At 38.2% G+C, this 20,001-nt stretch overlaps 1 protein-coding gene and 1 long non-coding RNA gene across 3 annotated transcripts; one reads left to right on the top strand and one right to left on the bottom strand.

Annotated features, from left to right (window-relative positions):
• The first annotated feature begins 971 nt into the window (after positions 1-971).
• On the top strand, positions 972-18,325 carry LOC139960121 (uncharacterized). The gene is made up of 3 exons (XR_011790365.1): positions 972-1,022; positions 1,466-1,706; positions 17,541-18,325. It is a non-coding gene; the product is annotated as an uncharacterized lncRNA (long non-coding RNA).
• On the bottom strand, positions 7,660-17,460 carry LOC139960119 (voltage-dependent calcium channel gamma-7 subunit-like). Of its 2 annotated transcripts, XM_071958239.1 has the most exons (6): positions 17,303-17,460; positions 13,875-14,136; positions 12,715-12,774; positions 11,770-11,847; positions 10,776-10,916; positions 7,660-9,860 (listed from the first exon to the last, which is right to left on the bottom strand). In XM_071958239.1, exons 2-6 carry the CDS (start codon positions 14,071-14,073, stop codon positions 9,448-9,450), a joined length of 891 nt encoding a protein of 296 aa, XP_071814340.1. In that variant the 5' UTR covers positions 14,074-14,136; positions 17,303-17,460; the 3' UTR covers positions 7,660-9,447. The 2 variants fall into 2 exon arrangements, with proteins under 2 accessions (XP_071814340.1, XP_071814341.1); XM_071958240.1 differs by lacking the exon at positions 17,303-17,460 and having other exon boundaries at positions 13,875-14,299.
• Positions 18,326-20,001: the final 1,676 nt, after the last annotated feature.

The following is a 20,001-nucleotide window of genomic DNA, read 5'->3' as shown; positions in this document are numbered from 1 at the left end:
TGTTTTTTTACCTAACATCGGGCGAATATCCTGACAAGTGTAGTTTAACTCTTCCCAGTGGAAATGTATATAGTACAAGTAATGAATTGAGGAATAACCCCCTCTCTCATGCCTAAGGGGGCACGATGCTTTTGAGAAGGCAAGTATATTCGAATAGGCCTCATTGTTATTATTGATTGGTGTGATTATGTATATAAATATGTGGTGAAGACCCTGGATAAATTTGGACAAAACATCTGGATATAATATCTGTATTACTAATGGCGCATCATTATCACACAGGTGGACAAATTCATTGGTATATTAGAAAGAAATTGCATTTCCATGAACAAAATAATGTATAAACCTTTAGTATACTATAGGTTACTGATTAATATTCCATTAGGGTATGTAAGCTGCTGGTAATGACTTATTACATCACCCTCTTCAGCCTACTATCAGTGAGCTTATGCTAAGGTTACACTGATCACCAATGTGTTTCCAAGGCTACTTTAGAGACTGCAAGTTAATGTGGTCCTCATCATTATTATGATTATTATCACTATGATTATTATTGCCACAAGCTTAAGTATGCAATTCCTATTTGGGTACCAGTGACGGAGGTTGTAGGAATGATATATAGGAGTGTTAGCTCAGTGGTTAACGCCGGTGCCTTTCAATCATAAGGTCCCGAGTTACGAGTCACTCCAAGATTAATGTATGTCGTCCAGTTACAGAGTTGTTGATCATTGACAATTCATAATCATGGACGTTAAATATGAATATAAGAGACTGACTTCGGTCAGCTTGCATGGCTTTGATAAGCCATGCAATGATGGCTTCTGCGCGAGTTCCTGCTTGCAGGAGGATCTAAAATACATACATATACATACATCCTCAAAACAGAATTTCCAATAACAATTTGTGAGCAAGCATGAGAATGATCGGGGAGGGGAGTGCTTGGGGGGGGGGGTCTTTACTATATGTATACTGATGAATAATGATTAATCGGTGTGTTTTGATGCAGCTGGATAAAAATCGAGGTAAAGAACGTAACGACTATATTTATGTTACAATTATCACCAGGACACAAATACATTTTTGAACGGAGGGCGGTTACCTTCCCTTTCAGAAATATTGGTAATATGGAAGGGGAGGGGTGTTTAAATACCAATGGTGGTTTGATAGTTTGCAACTTTTGAAGCAATTTATAGAAGAATCGTAAAAGGTTTAGTACCGCACATTATGTTACACGTACTCCCTATACACTGGGATATTTTTAAATAATAATAATAATAATATTCTGTCTGTCAGTGGGGGAGCGGGGATGATCCCCTTGATTTTACTCGAGGGGGTGGGGGTGGGGGATCCAAATCCACCAGAGTATCCGTGACTGCGTCCCTTACTTAGTCGTCTGTATTGTTATCAATGATAATCACGAAACAACAGCAAAGTCAAATAAGACGTTGTTCTACTTTTCTCGCAGATAACCAAATCTAATAAATGTGAAGTCGAGGAAAGGACATTATTTTTGACCATTTCATATTGGATAACTCTCACCATGCGGAGTGCCAAGCCTAGCAGAATGAAGTTAGGCCAACTGAAGCAATGTATAAACACTTTATACTTTTGGAGAGCAGCTTAGAAAATCTCCTTCCTCAACGATTGTGGACACTCGGATCAGGGATGTGTAATTTCCAAGGGATGGTTTATACTAACAATGTCACGTAAGTCTACACAACTCATTTGTTCATTCACGGAACCACCATAACGAATATAACTGCTTCTCGGTGTATGCCGGAATTCAAGTGACTATAAACATTTACAAGCCTTGTCGATATATTTAGTTACATAGAAGCTTCGTTTGTTTCGCTTCCCTGTCACTGATCTCTAAAAAACAGTTAACATACTAAAACTATACCGTGTGAATTTACTAGGTTATGTGTATATATGACCACTGAAATATCTCTCATTGTATTCGTTCACTTGAACACAATGCTACTCTTTAAAATATAATAATGTAATAAAATAATATAACATATGTAATTAGGCATGCTTGAGTGACTATCTTTCTCTGTCAGTCGGTATTTGGCTATTCATGTTATCATGTGTAAACAGTGCACAACAGATCACTCACTGACCTTTAACCTGATCAAGGGTATATATATATCAGGTGCGTATCCAGGGGGGGGGGCGTTGGGGGCGCTCGCCCCCCGGGTAAGAAAAAGAGGAGAGAAAAAAAAGAGAAGAAAAAAGGAAAAAGAGGGGAAAAAAGAGGAGGAGGAGAGGAAGGAAGGGAAAAGAAAAAGAAGAAAGAGAGAAGAAGGAGAAAAGGAGGGAGTAAAAGAAAAACGCGAAGACACCGGGAAGAGAAAGAGGAACAGTGACATCATTACAGCGCTGAAGGGTAGCAAGTGACGGATCAATGATTTCGTAAAAGTGTGCCTCACCCTACCCCTTACACCGACAACTCCATTTTTTTTGACGTTTCCATTTTCCTCTCTCACTAATGATCTATATATATACTATATATGGTCTAGCATAACGCGTGTGTAGAATTGTGCTATGAAACCATCTGTGGCTGGTCGCGAACTCTACCGTGTCGTCGGGGAACATGACGCATTTTGGGATGGGGGCGACCGCCCCCCCCCCATTCAGCATTTTTTTAAATGATATCGCTAAGTAATTTCAAAATAGAAAGTGCTTAGATGCAACTTACAATGCCTGGGTAGTGCCATTTCCAGCGATCTGGGAGGCATTTTCGGCCAAAATTTTCTTGTACGCTTCGCGCCAACCTATGGTGGCGCTACACTTAGATAATTTACCTACAGGCTTCGCCCCTCCCTTGGCAAATTCCTCGCTACGCGCCTGTTCGAATTTGTAACGCAAATAGCAGATATCACATAATATCAGTGAGCATGAAAATGGCGTTCCAGGATGAAAAGCCTCAAAACTGTCCGACTTGCCTGAAAAAAATAACCAAAAATTTTCGCGCGCTTCGCGCGAGTTCAACGTCTTCGTCAATATCATATAAGCAAGCATCGGTTATTACATCGCATGCCATCATGTACCGTACGGTCCGTGGAAATTGCGCAGTATACCGCGGGATGCTAATGTAAACAACGACATGTCTCATGTAGATGAATAAAAAGCAGGGAGGTCCAATTATGTCAAAACTCTCTTTTACATTAGTAATGGCGAATTAGGGACTGCACCCCCGCCGCGCAGTGGTGGAGCGTCCATATGGTCAGGGGGCGGATACCCCCCCCTGACGGACTCAAATGGACTGCTAGCGCCTTTTCAGCTCTTTACCACTTTTTACTTATTCTAGATTATTGACTTTTTTATTACGCTCTCATCTACTTATTGACATTTGTCACATTTTGTTGGTGTAATTTGGCGATGACACCCTATTCTTTCGTTTATCTGCAAATTATCCAGGCCCTGAAAGGGTCATTTCCGGCGATCTAGGGAGTATCTTTACTCAAACTTTGTCTGTGCGCTACGCGCCAACCAGTGGTGGCGCTCCGCTTAGATAGTGTCGAAAGCGCCCCTACAGACCATTCTCGCCCCTCCTGACCAATACCCCTAGCTCCGCCACTGCCGCCGCGCCTCCTAAGCCTATGTGTGTAGTGTTCGGTTTCGGAAATATCTGCTATTTTTTTCATTTCCTTCAACCAAGTTTTATAATAGCCGTTATAAGAGGTTTAATATTTCTACACCAATAAATTAACTGTGTCTGAATTTTCGAAAATGTATGACCAACATTCTGCATCACACTTCCCTCTACTCGTGCAATTTTGACCGGTCTGTTAGGGGTCGAAGGTAGTTTTTCTATATTGGTTGTCCATAGATGAAATTTTGCACAACATTATGGGTATGTTTTGAAGTGAGTTTATTCACGAGAAATGTGAATTTTCAAATTCTGAACAAATTTGGGGCTTAAAACCTTGAAAAGTGGGGCTGACGGGTATTGTGGGCCGCGACGTAGAATCACCTACAAAAGCAAAGACCCACAGGACATGCGATCAGGTCGAACATGACGTGTGCCGGGTTGACAATCTTCAAAAAGGTTATGGATGGAAAAAAAAAACTATTAGGAAATACTTGGTTCTCAGGCCAAAAGTGTACATCTGGTTGGTCATTTCAAGCCCGAGAAGTGCCGTTTCCGGTGATCTGGGGGGGTATCAAAACCAGAAATTTTCTTGTACGCTGCGCGCCAACCGATGGTGGCGCTACGCTTAGATAGTAATTCGCGCCCCCCGGGTTAGAAAATCCTGGATACGCGCCTGTATACATATATATATATATATATATATATATATATATATATATATATATATATAAACAGTACATTTATAAAGAGTGCACAGCAGATCACTCACTGACCTTTAACGTATGCCATGGGCAACCTTTTCAGAGCTAGTTAGAAATATCCCTGGATTTTAATTTTTTTTTGGGGGGGGAGAGGGTCTCTCAAAAGTAAAGTATAATTTTCACATACGTGCATAAGAGAAAACGGGAACGATTCAAGAAACTGCTCGTACGTCTATATATCAAACTTTATGTTTACCATGCGTCTATATCGACCTTTATGTTTACCATGCGTCTATATCGATCTTTATGTTTACTGTATCGCTGCGGAAATGTAGCCGTAATTTTCTGATGAAAAGATGGTTCAAACTTTTGGACAAATTTTGAACCCTGATTTGGTTAACAATGAAGTTAATCGATCGAGATAATTATGAGGCAACTTGTTTAAAGGGGCCCGGGAGTTGCTATCTTCGGTAACGGACTGATGATTTCTAAGTGCATTACGGCAAGTGGTATAGTGGCACCGATGGCAACTTATCGTCGGTGCCACCGGGTAATTCCAGCTCCGCTATAGGCCAAACCCTTAGAACGTCAATGACACAGATTTGAAGACCTAAAAAGTTAAGTTGACTTACTATTAGTTCCATTCTACAATGATTGCGTGAAGTTATAATTATCGTCGCGTTCATATATATTGAACAGTGTCCTCTATTATATACTTTTGTAATAAACAAGTCCGATGTGTATGATAATTTTAGACATATAAAATACCACTCGATGTATTAGTCCAATACACATGGGCGTAGGAGCCGAGGGTGTTTCAGAGGTATCCCGGTCCTCCCCTATATTTTGTTTAAATAAGTAATAAGGATATAAAACAGATGAGACACATTGCAAATAAGTTTCAGAATAATTCAACAAATATTGCAGGTATTTTGGAGCTTCGTTTCCCTTGCGAGAGCAAAGGGGCAAAAAATCTGAAAATGTTGCACCCGCCCCAGAGGGGCTTTTCCCTTGTCATTACCATTCACCTTTAGCCAACGGAAGATCATTTTAAAATTAAAGTTCTGATTTCGTTCCAACAATATGTGTTACCTTCAATCAAATTGTCATCTTAATCAGTTGCCACAATAAGTAGCTGTGGACTTTCGGCGTGATGATGAAACATTTTTTTTGTATCTGGCAACTATAGCGAAAATAAAATTGCAAATATAGATTTAAACAAATTACACTTCAGTAATAGACTTTACAGCTCAGAATCTCATTTATTTGGTTGTCAGAAGTTTCTCCTACTTATGTGACCCATAAATCACCACCAACAAGCAATAACATTATTATGAATCTCCTTATTATCTGCCAAAAACCAAACCAAAATTCCATCCCAAACTTAACGACAAGAATAAATTAGAAAAGTCTATAAAGGCCAAATATTTCCCTGGACACACCTCATTGGATTTATGTCAGAAATTTATGGAGATCGGCGACGGCACAAAAAGTATCGCTCGATTGAACTTAAGTTTTGAGTTAACCAAAATGACGAGTATGATATATCAAAGAGAATCATCGTGCGATTCGTGGTGATAAGCTACAAATTACTGATCCGTAGTTAGATTAAAAAACGTAGACATTGACGATTTCCAGATTTCGTTTCATCCAAGCGCTTTCTGCCTAACTACGTATATGTGTATAGTATAGGTAGGAAGTGAACAACATGTGAACAACTGAATATATAACAATATATAACAATGTATAACAATATATATATATATATATATTTATGTATATATAACAATATATATATATAACAATATATATATATATTTATATATATATATATATATATGTATATATATATATATATATATATATATATATATATATATATATATATATATATATATATACATGCTGTCCCTTTGTAAACGTGAGATGTCACAGTACCAATTGGATCTAAAACATTTTATTTTCAGAAACCCCCCTCCTCCACTACCCCCTCCTCTTCATTACTCCCCCCCCCACCCACAATTTTCTTATCAGAAATGTTTTTTTCGAGAAATATGTTCTGCCTGCCATATCCCTTGCAAAAGCGTTGGGCCTCCCTTCCCCCACCTCAAACAAATAAAAGTCTAGCTAACCCCTGAAAAGAGGTGCAAAAAACTGACCATTGATTACCATTTTTCTGACATATTTATGTGTTTTTCAGACTTTAAAATGTGCTGGATGTTTTCCTTATCAAAGTGGAACGTAATTGATATTATGTCAGGATTATATATGATGGTCAACTGCCACTCACTCTTTTGAACAAAAGAAAACGTCGAAAAGAGCAACAACAAAAATTTATTGCCAGAACAAGAACCAGTAACTGCAAGATTTGCAACAGATGTGTGTTAAAGACTGAGCCATGCATAGCTCACAGGTGGTGATGATTTCTGTATAGGGGTGAGGGGGGGGGGGGGCAGTCAGAGCCACATAACCTTTCATAATCTGAAAGGAACCCCCTATCGTGAACTTATTGGAATTAAAATAATAACTTTGAAGTGTTGAAAGAAACAAATGCGGAGTTAAACAAGCAAGAAACACATAATATCGTAACAATAGGAATATTTTTTCATGTTTTTTTTATTGTAATGATAGCTAGAATACTGAAAGAATTTATGCTACTAATAACGTTAACCTATTTTAATAACCTAATAGTGACCATTAACATTATATGTAACAGTGATATGTGACACTGTACCCACTTACAAAGAATTCCTGCATCATACTTTATTTACTTGCAAAGAAGATCATTTTCGTGTCTTCAAAGTCTGTGATATTTGATTATAAGACACTGATAAATGTTGTTGCCTAACAGAGCATATTATATGTGCATATATATGGTCTTACTATATGATAATACTTCATTATAAAAGCATGTGCATTATCTGTCTTATGATGGATGCATGTTAATGTTTGTATATCACTTGACACAACCTTCGTCGCGTATATGCGCAGTAGTAATCATGGAACGCCTTCTTGGCACGACGAATGGTTTAGTAATTACAAATGTCGATAGTCATTTCAATAAAAATAAAAGAACATTCATCTTGGTAAATATGGAACGTAATGCAAATCTCAAGTGACCATGATTGTTATATGTGTTTATTGAATACAGTTATAAAATGCATATTAATCAGAACTAAACCTACTACATCCATTCATCTATATGAGGGCTACTTAGCATATATGTTAATTACAATAGATCATTGTTGCGTCAAGGATAACGCAATATCATTGGAACCACATCAACTGCATAAATTACGTTTACATATGTAATGAAAAACAAAAATAAATAAATAAAAACCCCTAAAAAGGCCCCCCCCCCCACCCTCCACACACAAACACAGAAATGGATACTTCTAGACAACTATAATCATTACAACTTTGAATATATTGTTTTAATATTTGCAAACTTTGACATTTTAAAGGTGGAGGATCGTAAAGTGCATAATCTTGGAAGCATGTCGTTGTCTTAAGCATGACGTCACTGCGGTCACTATTCCCTTACTGTACGATCTAGCATTTTCATGCCACATATTCTGAAATTGTTCACATGGGTACTCTACTATCGTATGAATAGACATGTGCATATGTTACAGACTTGCTCCAGTCGTTACTATATAAAGATGATGTCTCTAAGATCGCCTTTCATAACGATACGATGAAGCATTTTATGGCACTTATACGCCAGAATGAAAACATATAGGCACTGTACATCTGAACGAACCTGTGAGTGGTACGAACTTGTTGGATACCGTACTGTATAATCCATACGTTATTCATGCATGGGGTTATCCAGCTATATTAATTTGGGATGCTGGCTGGCCAGAATATGAAAAAAAGAATACCCCTGCCCCACCACCAGCCCACCTCCTCGAGTGCCATGGCAACGATATTATGACGCAACAAGCGATATCGTTACGCTTGTGTTATACTACCACTGCATGAAACTGTGCTATACATTACGTATATTTACATACAGGATTTACACTGTACAGTGGCAGTATATTACAAATACCGTATCACGTGAGTAACGGTGTACCAGCGAACCTATGAAATTGGCCCGCCCTCTAAAAATTTCCTAGCTGAGAGAATGCCTTTAAGCTTTATATCCTTACTAAGCTAGCCTATATCAAAAGACTAACTGCGTTCTCAAAATCATATCATGCATTGAAAACCAAATACAACGAGTGTTGATTGTAATAAGATATTATGAACGCAACATGTATTGCCTACTGACAATTGAATATTTTCAAAGTAAGTCTATATGTTTATTATGCATGAACTTAAAAAGTGAGAAAAAATAATATCTTTGGCATAAAATTATTTATAAATAATAAAATGGCTAGACAAAAAATTTGCATAACACTTGATTATCTAAGAAATTCAAACTTTTTGCATCAGATATACCTTAAAAAATAAATACCACATTCTTGTCCATATATGGTTGATTATTTTAAGTCCATTTTTTGTTATAGTTTTTATGTTATTCCTTTTGCAGTTACAACGATCGTCTAGGCTACGCCAAATACCAAATATAATAGAATAATATAGATTGGATAAGCTCACATATTGCTATAAAATTTTAGCTATTTAATAACTACAAAGGAGTCGAAAGAAGATATTTGACTTGAAGAAAAAAACATGGATTCAGCTAAACCCAAAATGTCCCCAAAACTGAACAGAACTAATTTAAAACAAAAGAGAGTAAATCTTTGCAATTGACGGTCATTAATTAATGAGCTTCTCTCGCGTCTGTCAATTTCACTCCGTGCTCGAGTCCCCCTTTCATTACAAGCTCAGTCAAATTCTGCTGAGTGATACATTTGAGAGAGCTGCTGATACACTACACAGTTCCAGCCACCCCACCCCCCCCCCCCCCACAAACTCCTCTTCTATGAACAGGCAGTTGTAGGCTACTATACTTTCAACGTAACCACTTTGGAAAGGATTACATAGAGGTTACGCGACATGTACATTGGGAACGAACAAAAACATGAACTGGTAACGTTATGAACCACCGCAATCTATAGTAAAAATCATATCCGCATTGCATATATGCATTTAAGTAATATGCATTGCCGCAACCAGTAATCATGACGTAACTATGAAGAATCATAGTTCTGCTTGATTTCGTTCATCCTTCCAATTCGGATCACCTTCAAACCCATATTGAGTCTCCTTCCAGGACATGACAGGTACTCCATACACCTCCCCACCGGCCCCGGGACTAATGAACGCCGTTTCTACTTCGTTATTAGGTCCGTGTATTACGTTCATTCCCAATCGTTGCAGGTGATGGCGCACTCGTTCCTTCTCAGAGTGCGCGGCCTGTTTCTCCAATAGTATAAATAGATAAAGGGAAGCCACGCCCACTGCATTCGCCTGCATAAAGGTTATAACAGCGAGGATGAATGACAGTCTGTATTTGTGTTCGAAAGTGATGTCCTTTGACTGTGAATGTTTCTCTATTATTGCGTCGTTGATGGCGATGATGTACCTGACGATGGCAGTCAGTGACGTAAGGCCTGTGACGTAAGAAATAAACAGCAAAAAAAAAAAAAACGTATATTTAATACTAATCTCCTGATACTATCAAGCCTAGTCCAGTGGCGTAGCCAGAGGGGTATAGGGTGCGCCGGGGAATTAAAGTCGCCCCTCACCCACACATGGAGTGAGTGGTGTTTCCACCCACCCGGGCTGATTTCTGATGTGTAGCTAAGATGTGCATGAACGCGCATTTTAGTTGTAATTTGCATTAGAATTCCCGCAGCGTAACAGGATGTAGAGCCTGTATATGGTGTAATGAAAAGGGGTTAACTCTTTAGCGTTCGTCGGGCAAATTGGGGGAATTATTTGGACAGTCCGAACCTCCAAGGAAGTTCTTTGAAGAGCTTTAACAATGCTTAGCACTTATTAAATATGCAAATATTGAGCAAGAAGATTGCAGTCCCTCGTAGCTCATGTATTAGCTCTCAATCCCCCCCCCCTCCCCACACCTGCTATGCCGCCCGCCCCCGCCCGCCCACCCACGGCAGATCTATCAACATTTGTGCGGCACGGACAACGTTCGGTGCGTGTGTGTATGTTAAGAATATAAAGTAATAACATCAGATGTGACGTGATTGGGGTCAAGGGAATAGCCCCGGGACAATATGGGGCCCGGGAAAATAGACGGGCCGGTGGGTGGAAATTATGAGATCAAGAAGAAATGTAGACTCATTTTTATAATATACTACCGGAAAAATAGGTTGCGAAATTGGGGGCCCTTTTGACATAATTTCCTAGGGGGCCGTACTGAATCTCAGTGCTTCTAAATATCACACTTTTACATTAATAACTTTTACTTTGCAGGTAGAAACTCCTCTAAACCGCGTTTTGTTTGGTCTTATCTTTTGCTTAAAGTGAATATCTTACACAATGCATATTGAATTGTAACTCACCACAAATGACGCAAATGGTCCCGCTCAAGAACACCATGCATCGCCGTTTGGGCATAAACTGAGCCACAGTACAGACGATTACAGCGGATAAAAGTAGTAAGCAGGTAAACAACGGAAGAAAAAATAGCTTGCTGGTATGTACTAGAAGGGAAGAAGATTAAAGTAGAACAATTTGAATTGTTACATTCTTTATCATATCATCATAGAATCTGTAGTATTTAAAGGTCAGTTTCTCTTTCGTCAGTGATGGCGTCATTGCATTATTCCGTAAAGTTCGTTAACATTTTCTGTATCTGACTCATTGAAACTAATCTATGGTATGCACAAAACGTTTAACAAATGGACTATTTTCGGGAGAAGAGCTTGGTTTCATTTGTTGACATCAATAGTTTGTATCAAATTCTGTCATGAGATCCATTGTCGTGAACAACATGAGAGGGCAGGGGACATCCCCACCCAATCGTTCAGTCGGGTGACATTCTACATCAATGGGGGAAGAAGTAAGCCACTTCTCTGCAGGGTGTACACTCCCCTTCTCGGGGAAATTTATAATTTGTCCGCCCCCCCCCCTCCCTTCGCCCCGCCCAGATTTAAATTCCTGTGCTCGCCACTCATGATCTTTTGTTGATTCCAGTGAATTTTAGTTACTTCATTGTTTATAATACTTTTATTTATGCACAAATCAATCTTTGCGTTTCACCTTCAATATCTTTATTAATTCAAGCACTGTAACACAGCCGTGACGAATCGCTGCTGTTGATTGAGCCTACCGTTACAAAAAACAGCATGCGGAATGTGTTAGGATAGTCTATACTTATCCAAGATATACTGTTTATCGTTCCATGACATCCTGTAGCTTGTGCTGTAAAATAAAGTGGGCCTACCCTTACAAAACACAACATTCTTTATGTGTTAAGGTAGTATATAATTACCGGAGACATGTTTATCATGTCGATATCTTTCATTTAACAAAATAATGTGAAATTGCACTTACAAAAGACAGCATATGTTATAGTGTTAGGCGGGTCCTCTCGATCAGACAGCAGTTCCCTTAATTTTGTGCATTTGTTCTCTGAAAGCCAATTAAAATGAGAAAAAAAGTTAACTTATATTGCTTACTGACGATATGCATAACCGAATTCATTATAAACAATGTCTATCTCACGTTAGTTGTTTATATAATGCATGTGCTGCAGTTTCATCGCTGCTAACATGTAAATTGTTAAAATTAGAGAATGAAGAAGTACCCGAATCGCTATGACTTCGTTAAAGGGACTTAAAAAAGGGGGTTGGGGTAGTCACTGCACAAGAGCAATTTACACATTTTGTGAGTTGAATACATCATCTTAATGTCTCCTTCGTTCATTGGCGTGATTGTATGCTGTATATTGTCAAGCCGTAGCCCGTTTATATTGAGACTGCATTACCGAGAGGTCTCGACTGTGTTAGCTGGGTCAAGTAAGGTATCTTATCGGTGGATAATGCTATAGCCAAGGGCGTAGGAACCGGGGGGCTGGGGGCGCCAGCCCCCCCCCCCAGTGAAAAATATGGTGGGCGGAAGTATCATTCCGTCCCCCCTCCCCCGCTTCGCAAGTCAGAAAACCCCTTTTCCATTTCCAAATGAGAAAAAAAATCTCATTTGGAGCACCAAATTGCATCTAAGGCCAGGTGAAAATGCAAAATTATTTACAAAATGGAGTGGGTGTTGAAGTGTGCTATATTGCACCAAATTGCATCTGAGGCCACCTGGAAATGCAAAACAAAATCCAAAGACCCCTCCCCCAGGCCGACCATCAGTCTTCAGCCCCCCCCCTTACTCAAAAGTACCTTCCTACGCCACTGGCTATAGCTCTCCTTCATATTTACAACACGAATATATGATATATGTATACGACGTTTAATTTATCACTTGAACGAACATAAAGTGATGACGTCAAACCTGTAAAAGGTGTGTCCCAGGATGAACTTTCTCCTTCATGGGGGCTCCAAGAAATGTTATCTGTAGAGATTTAATGTTTAAGCGACATTAAATTAATGAGGTTAGTTCAGGTTGAAGAAATGTACTATTTTATCGAATACCGTAGATCCTTTGATCGGTTATGACTTAAAAGTCTCCTTTTATTCAATTTATTTGCACCTTACAGTTTTTTGTAATTTTTCGTTGTTGTTGAAAAGGTTGCAGAGAAATTCCTGTCTCCAGTTGTCGAACAATAGTTATCGGTTGTCCAGACAAAGGGTTAGAATAAATGGAAATGACATCGAATGTATAGCTAATATAATCGAAAACAAGTTTGTGTTTGTCACATTCCACTTAAACACTATTTTTTCAGTGCTAAGATATGTCCTATGCATTCTTACAGTAAGGTACCCTTATTGCATCCTTCGCGCCTTTGGAAAGGGTATATTCTTTAGGTTGTCAACATGGAGAATGACTTGGTTTTGTTTTATAACAACACCAAAGGTAGAATAGGGTTAGAATTCGCAAATTAAGATTAGACAGCCATGCGTTAGTACATGGTTTAACCTGGCACTGTATAGTTTTCATGCCACTGCCGCTTGTCAGATACTTCTCTGCCAAATTTGCCATTTTGGGTGCATGGATTCATACCAAATTTGGCGATTTCGTTTTACCTTGTTCCGCGAAACGAACACACATTCCAAATTTTAGACGCAAAGACATCAAGTTTGCTCATATTTGGCTTTAGAATGAGTTTTCCATGAACATTGTCCTTAAAATATGTAAGCAGAGCATGTCTTATTAAATATTTGTAAAAGAAATTAAAGAAGCTTCCGAAAGGTCAATGTAATTTACAAGACAAAAGTTGTCTTAGATTCTTTCAAAACTGGCAATATCTTAACATCACCCCCCCCCCCCAAAAAAAAATGTACGAATAAAAAGAAGTAAAAATGTAACATTTAGGCCTACAACCTATTCGTAGACAAAACAAAAATCTGAGCTGGTAATACCTAACCATTTTAGCATATCTAGCATCTTCTACATTGGCTAATGAATTTGGCATTGCTAAGAGACATTGACCGAATTTAAGGGAAAGTTTGGACGTGAAGGTGTATAAGAAAATGGCAACCCGGCATACTTACCAACCATTTGACAAGCGACTAACAGTCCCGAGTGTTGACGTATCTCTCTAACTTCTGTTCCTGTATCATTGATTGTCTTCATCACTTCCCTCGTATATATCCATTGATTTGTAAAAGTCGCAGTACACATCATTAGAAATGCTACATACGATCCTACCACAGTCCATATTGTAAGTGCTAGTAACTTCCTGTTCTCCATCGCATCCTATACCGCGATACCACTTTTGTCGTCTATTTTTCCTTTTTATCTCTACAAAGATCTCTTTGAAGAAATAAAAAAATACAAAGAAATGGACCAAGTACGTTTCTCTGGGGAAAACAATGAATTCTACATCATTTTGATTGTAAAAGGATAAAAGTAATTCAAAATGACAGAAAGTATCAAACCAAATACCAGATTGGGTTCATATTTACGATTTTTATGTAATTTCCCGCCAACACATCCGTGCACGTGTGGCCGACATTGTTTGAGACAGTCTCTAGTGATTTGGAAATCCGAATGTAAGACCTTGGTCCAAATTTTGGAGTTTTTACTCGCGACCATAATGAAATAATGAGCTAACATTGCGTGGCGCATGTAAAGCCGTATGGAACACACTGTTACCAGTAAAGGTTATTGCCCTTTTAGTTTTCCAATTGTAACCTACACGGGGTCCTAATGGGCCTCAGGTATCTCAATTGGCAGGTGCGTATCCAGGGGGGCGTTGGGGGCGCGCGCCCCCCGGGTAAGGAAAAGAGAAGAGAAAAAAAGAGAAGAAAAAAGGGAAAAGGAGGGGGGGGGGGAAGAAAAGGAGGAGAGGAAGGAAGGGAAAAGAAAAAGAAAAAAGAGAGAAAAAAGAAAAAAGGAGGGAGTAGAAGAAAGCCAAGACCTCGGGAAGAGAAAGAGGAACAGTCATAGTTAAAGCGCTGATCCCTATTATATACACAGGGTAGCCAGTGACAGATCAAGGATTACGGAGGGGGTGTGCGCCTCACCCTACCCCTTACACCGACAACTCCATTGTTGACGTTTTCATTTTTCTTCTCTCACTAATGTATCTATATAAATACTAAATATGGTCTATCATAACGCGTGTGTGTATATGGACGCCTTAAACAATTGTACAATTGTGCAATATGGTATCAACCAACTGTGGCTGTTCTTGAACTCGACCGAGTCGTCGGGGAACATGACGCATTTCGGGAAATGCAAATTTTCTTTATGACATCGCCAGTAATATCAAAATAGACAATGCTTAGATGCAACTTACAAGGCCTGGGAAGTGTCATTTTCAGCAATCTGGGAGGCATTTTCGGCCAAAATTTTTGTTGTACGCTTCGCGCCAACTCATGGTGGCGCTTCGCTTAGATAGTTTGCCTACAGGCTTCGCACCTCCCTTGGCAATTACTCGCTACACGCCTGTTAGAATTTGTAAAGCAAAGAGCAGATATAACATCATATCAGTGAGCATTGAAATGCATGTTCCACGATGAACAGCCTCAAAAACTGTCTATGTGTGTAGTCAAAGGCGTAGGAGTCCAATTGGATTTGGGGGCTGTAATGACTTGCCCGAAGAAAAAGCCAAAATTTTTCGCGCTCGAAGCGCGCGTTCAACATATTGATGCCAATATCATATAAGCAAGCATCTGTCATTACATTGCATGGCATCGTGTACCTTACCTAATGTAAACAACGAAATGTCTTATGTAGATGGAGAAAAAGCATACAGATCCATTTATGTCAAAACTCTCTTTTACAGTTGTAATGTCGGCCAAGCTTAGAACTTTATTTAATTATAATAATAATAGTAATAATAATTACCGAGGAGATAATTTTTAAGCTATTCATTTCTATTTCTATTTTTCTTTCAGTAGTTACCTAAGAAAAATGGGGAAAAAATGGTTGCGGGGGGGGGGGGGCTGCAGCCCCGCCTCCTACGGGACCTACGCCTATGTGTGTAGTGTTCGCTTTCGATATACCTGATATCGGAAATATCTGCTATTTTTCATTTCCTTCAACCAAGTTTTATAAAAGCCATTATAAGAGGTTGCAATATTTCTACACCAATACATTAACTGTGTCTGAATTTTCGAAAATTTCCTCACCAACATTCTTCATCATACTTTCCTCTACTCGTGCAATTTTGACCTGTAAGTTAGGGGTTGAAGGAGGTTTTTCTATATTGGTTGTCCATAGATTGAATTTTGTGCAACATTATGGGTATTTTTTGAAGTGATTTTATTCACGAGAAATGTGAATTTTCAAATTCTCAACAAATAATGGGCTTAAAACCTTGAAAAGTGGGGCTTTCGGATATTGTGGGCCGTGACGTAGAATCACCTACAAAAGCAATGATCCATAGGACATGCAATGAGGTCGAACATGATGTGTGACTGGTGACAATCTTCAAAAAGGTTATGGACGGAAAAAACTTTTGGGAAATACTTAATTGGTTCTCAGGCAAAAGTGTACATCTGGTTGGTCATTTTCAAGCCCGAGAAGTGCCATTTCCGGTGATCTGGGGGGTATCAAAACCAGAAATTTTCTTGTACGCTGCTCGCCAACCGAAGGTGGCGCTCCGCTTAGATAGTAATTCGCGCCCCCCGGGTTAGAAAATCCTGGATACGCGCCTGATTGGTGCCTATCCGTTCAGTCTGGGCCCAAATAAAATAAAAAAATAAAGATATTTTGGCAAAGTTACACTCTTTTAATTTGACAGATTTATTGTTTGATGGATGGACTGGTTGACTAAACTGCGGTTCACCAATGGATGTTACTTTATATTATAACTAGTCTATTTATATGAACGCCAGTCAAAAACATACATACACACCAACATGCACCCACATACACCCAAACTCACATACATACATTTACCCTTATGGTAAGTATTACATTATCAACTGACGGATATTTTCGTAAATTGGAAGGAAGCACGTTTTTGTCAAATTTTAGTATTCGTTTTATTGCTTTCGTCATTACGAATCCCAAACAAATTTGATTAATATGGTTTTTATTTCTTTATATACAAACACATTTGAAACATTTTTCTACAACTTATAGCTTAGGCTAATACAGAGAAAGACATTGAGTTAGGCCTACCAATTAAATAATCGATCCATCATAATACCAAGTAATTGTAATATAGCACATTCATAATAAGCCCTTAAGTCGCTATAAGACAGCCTCATGTAACGTTATGATAACTGCCATAGCCAAATGAAACGAGGTAACTCTTACATATAACCACTGGCTTGAATGCCGTAGCACTGCCGTGACTCATTGCCCTTATTTTCACAGGAAGCAACCCGTGGACACCCATACTACATGAATACTCTCTCATATCTTTACCATGCAGATAACCATATCTTTCAAACTGAAAATATTTGGAATTTAAATTTTAAATAGTGCCTCCTTCAAAAATTACAAAATAAAACTTTCTGTTTACCTTTTTATGGCTCGGTCGGTCTTCTAACTATCTATGTTAGGCTCACATCCACAGTAGATGAATACACAATAAAATATATATATATATATGTAGAGATATAAAGAACTCGAGTCATCGTCGTATGCACACACCCACCCTATGTATATGTATCACTGATACGTATATCACTTGTATAAAAGCCACGAAGAAGCTATTATATATACCTCTTTTCCCTCTCACTATACCTTTGAATTTTTAGTGCGAATTCTGCGGCGTATTGGATTCGCTCGAATGGGCAACGTAATGGAATCTTGATGTATCTCGCAGGACGCTACAGTACCTCGCCATCAGCGTGAACCCTTTTACTATGTCATAGTGTACCTAAAACTGATTAATGAGTTCCCTCTTTATTTCGATTCTGCTCTTTTATTTCTTGTTTTTGAAGATGTGGGAATAATACGATATGTAATTTAGCACGAAATCTCACTGGATAGGTTGTGTTCCAGTATATGGATCACATTCTTGTACACAAGGTACATGTGAAATTAAGACATATTTACAATCTACACATACGACGTGAGAAGCTAACATGGTCAGGGAAACATAAGAAAACGGCAAAGAGAACACCAATAAGAAACTAGGTCATGTATTCTTAGAAACATTTTTTTTTTGTTATCATGAATGGTTGACATTTTTAATATGACGCTAAATCACGCTAGGGAATAACATTTCGGTACTGATCAAATAAGTAGCTGGAGTAATCATGTTTGGATTGAAGAACGCCGTCGCATTGTTTGAGACAATGCGCGAATAAAATCCATTCGCATCTTTGTTATGACTTTTGAAATTATATTTTATTTTGTGTTGTGAAATTTTACATTCGTACTTTGGTACAGATTTTCTTCTATCGTTTAACTGAAATTTATAAGTTGAATTTATTTATAAATTACCGAAATGTTGCATAATTTTATCATTAAACTAAAAGTAAGTATATGGTATAGAAAAGTCACATGGGGTTAGATAAATGATGGAAGCTCACCGTACGTTAACACTTTTAACTGGTGAGGGAGGGGAGGGGATTGGGTGTCGGAGGGGGGGGGCGGTGGGCGGGCGAAATCTTATTAGAAGGGAAATGTACTGGATCGGCTTCTTGTTTTAGAAAGGTCTATAATGTAATATGTCAATAACATAATATTATATTGAAATTTACTCTCGTAATTGAAAAAGTGATAAAATCATCTGTTACGTCATCAAAAAATAATTATAGGCCTAATTGCCATTGTTATTTATTTGTTCTAATTTTCAGTCTATTATGACATTTTAAAACTCCCTAAGCGATTATAATCAGTGTTTTAATTAACGATATAAATATAAAGGGCATAAATTAGATGAAACATAACGCGAATTCGGATACTTTAAAAAAAAGTTGTATCTTTATCTTAAGAATTGCCTTTCATGGAACGGAACACATACACCGGAAACCCCCGAGACCTCACCCGACCCGATCCTATCCCACACCATCCCGTAGACCCCCCCCCCCCTCCACCCCACCCCACCAACATACACTATCCCACACCCAAAGAGAGCAGAAACACGCACACACACAGTTGTAATAAGCTTACAGACAACCATATACCGACAATTGAAATCTTGAACCCATTATACCCCAGCTTTCAAGAGATATTAATTTTGTTGTTAATATGTATACTCTTGTCGATTTTCGAGTATGGTACGGTAATGTCTATAGTGTCAGTGCTCTCTGACAGAAATGAGCTATTTTCCCACCTATATACGATACATATCTACAAATATATGACGGGACGATATGACAGTGTCTTTTGGTTCTCGTCTATATCAAAGAAGAGAATAATTTATTTACCAGATCCTCTTATGCCTAGAAGTGACGATGCATGCATTATTTATTCTGTTTCAAATCGAACGAAAGGTGAATGTAGAGGCAGGAGAAGAAGAAAGAGAAGGAGATGAAGAAGATGAGAAAGGAGGAGAAGAAGAAGAAGAAGAAGAAGAAGAAGAAGAAGAAGCCGAATAAAAAATAATGAGTAGAAGAATGATAGCCAGAGGCAGGTCGTATCATGTAAAAAATGATATAATACATATTTGCAGTTGTATTGGATTGAATCCCGTTGTTAAGGGGAAAAATGATTAGATAATTAAGATCTTGTGTTTTGGCGATGATTTTCTGCAAATTTAACTTATATATATATAGTACAAGAAAGGGGGAAAAGGGTAAAATATGTATAACAAGCGTACAGGTGAATCAAGAAGGATACATTATGCGATATTATGCAAAGAATTATAACTCAATCGCAAGCAAATATGTACTGAGAGTATATATGTACATTTATAAAACTGGTGTTAAAAAAAGAAGAAGAAAAAAAGTGGTGTTCAGTACTATTTATACTCCCTGTACTGTATATATAACTATATATATATATAGTTATATATATATATATATATATATATATATATATATATATATATATATATATATATATATATATATATATATATATATATATATATATGTTTATATTTACCTAATGGTGGACTTTCGTCGACAGTTCATATGTAAAATTGGGTTATTTCGTAACCAGTGTCAGTACGTTATGATATACATGAGTACGAATTGTTTGAGCTGTTTTTATGATTACCCACGGTTATATCTAGGCATTGTACATCGTTTGCTCAATCATGTAAGG

This window comes from Apostichopus japonicus, chromosome 19 (assembly GCF_037975245.1).
Source record: "Apostichopus japonicus isolate 1M-3 chromosome 19, ASM3797524v1, whole genome shotgun sequence".
In the NCBI taxonomy this organism is placed as follows: Eukaryota; Metazoa; Echinodermata; class Holothuroidea; order Aspidochirotida; family Stichopodidae; genus Apostichopus; species Apostichopus japonicus.
Note: the sequence above shows the minus strand (reverse complement) of the source record. Positions and strands in the feature narration are given on the sequence as shown.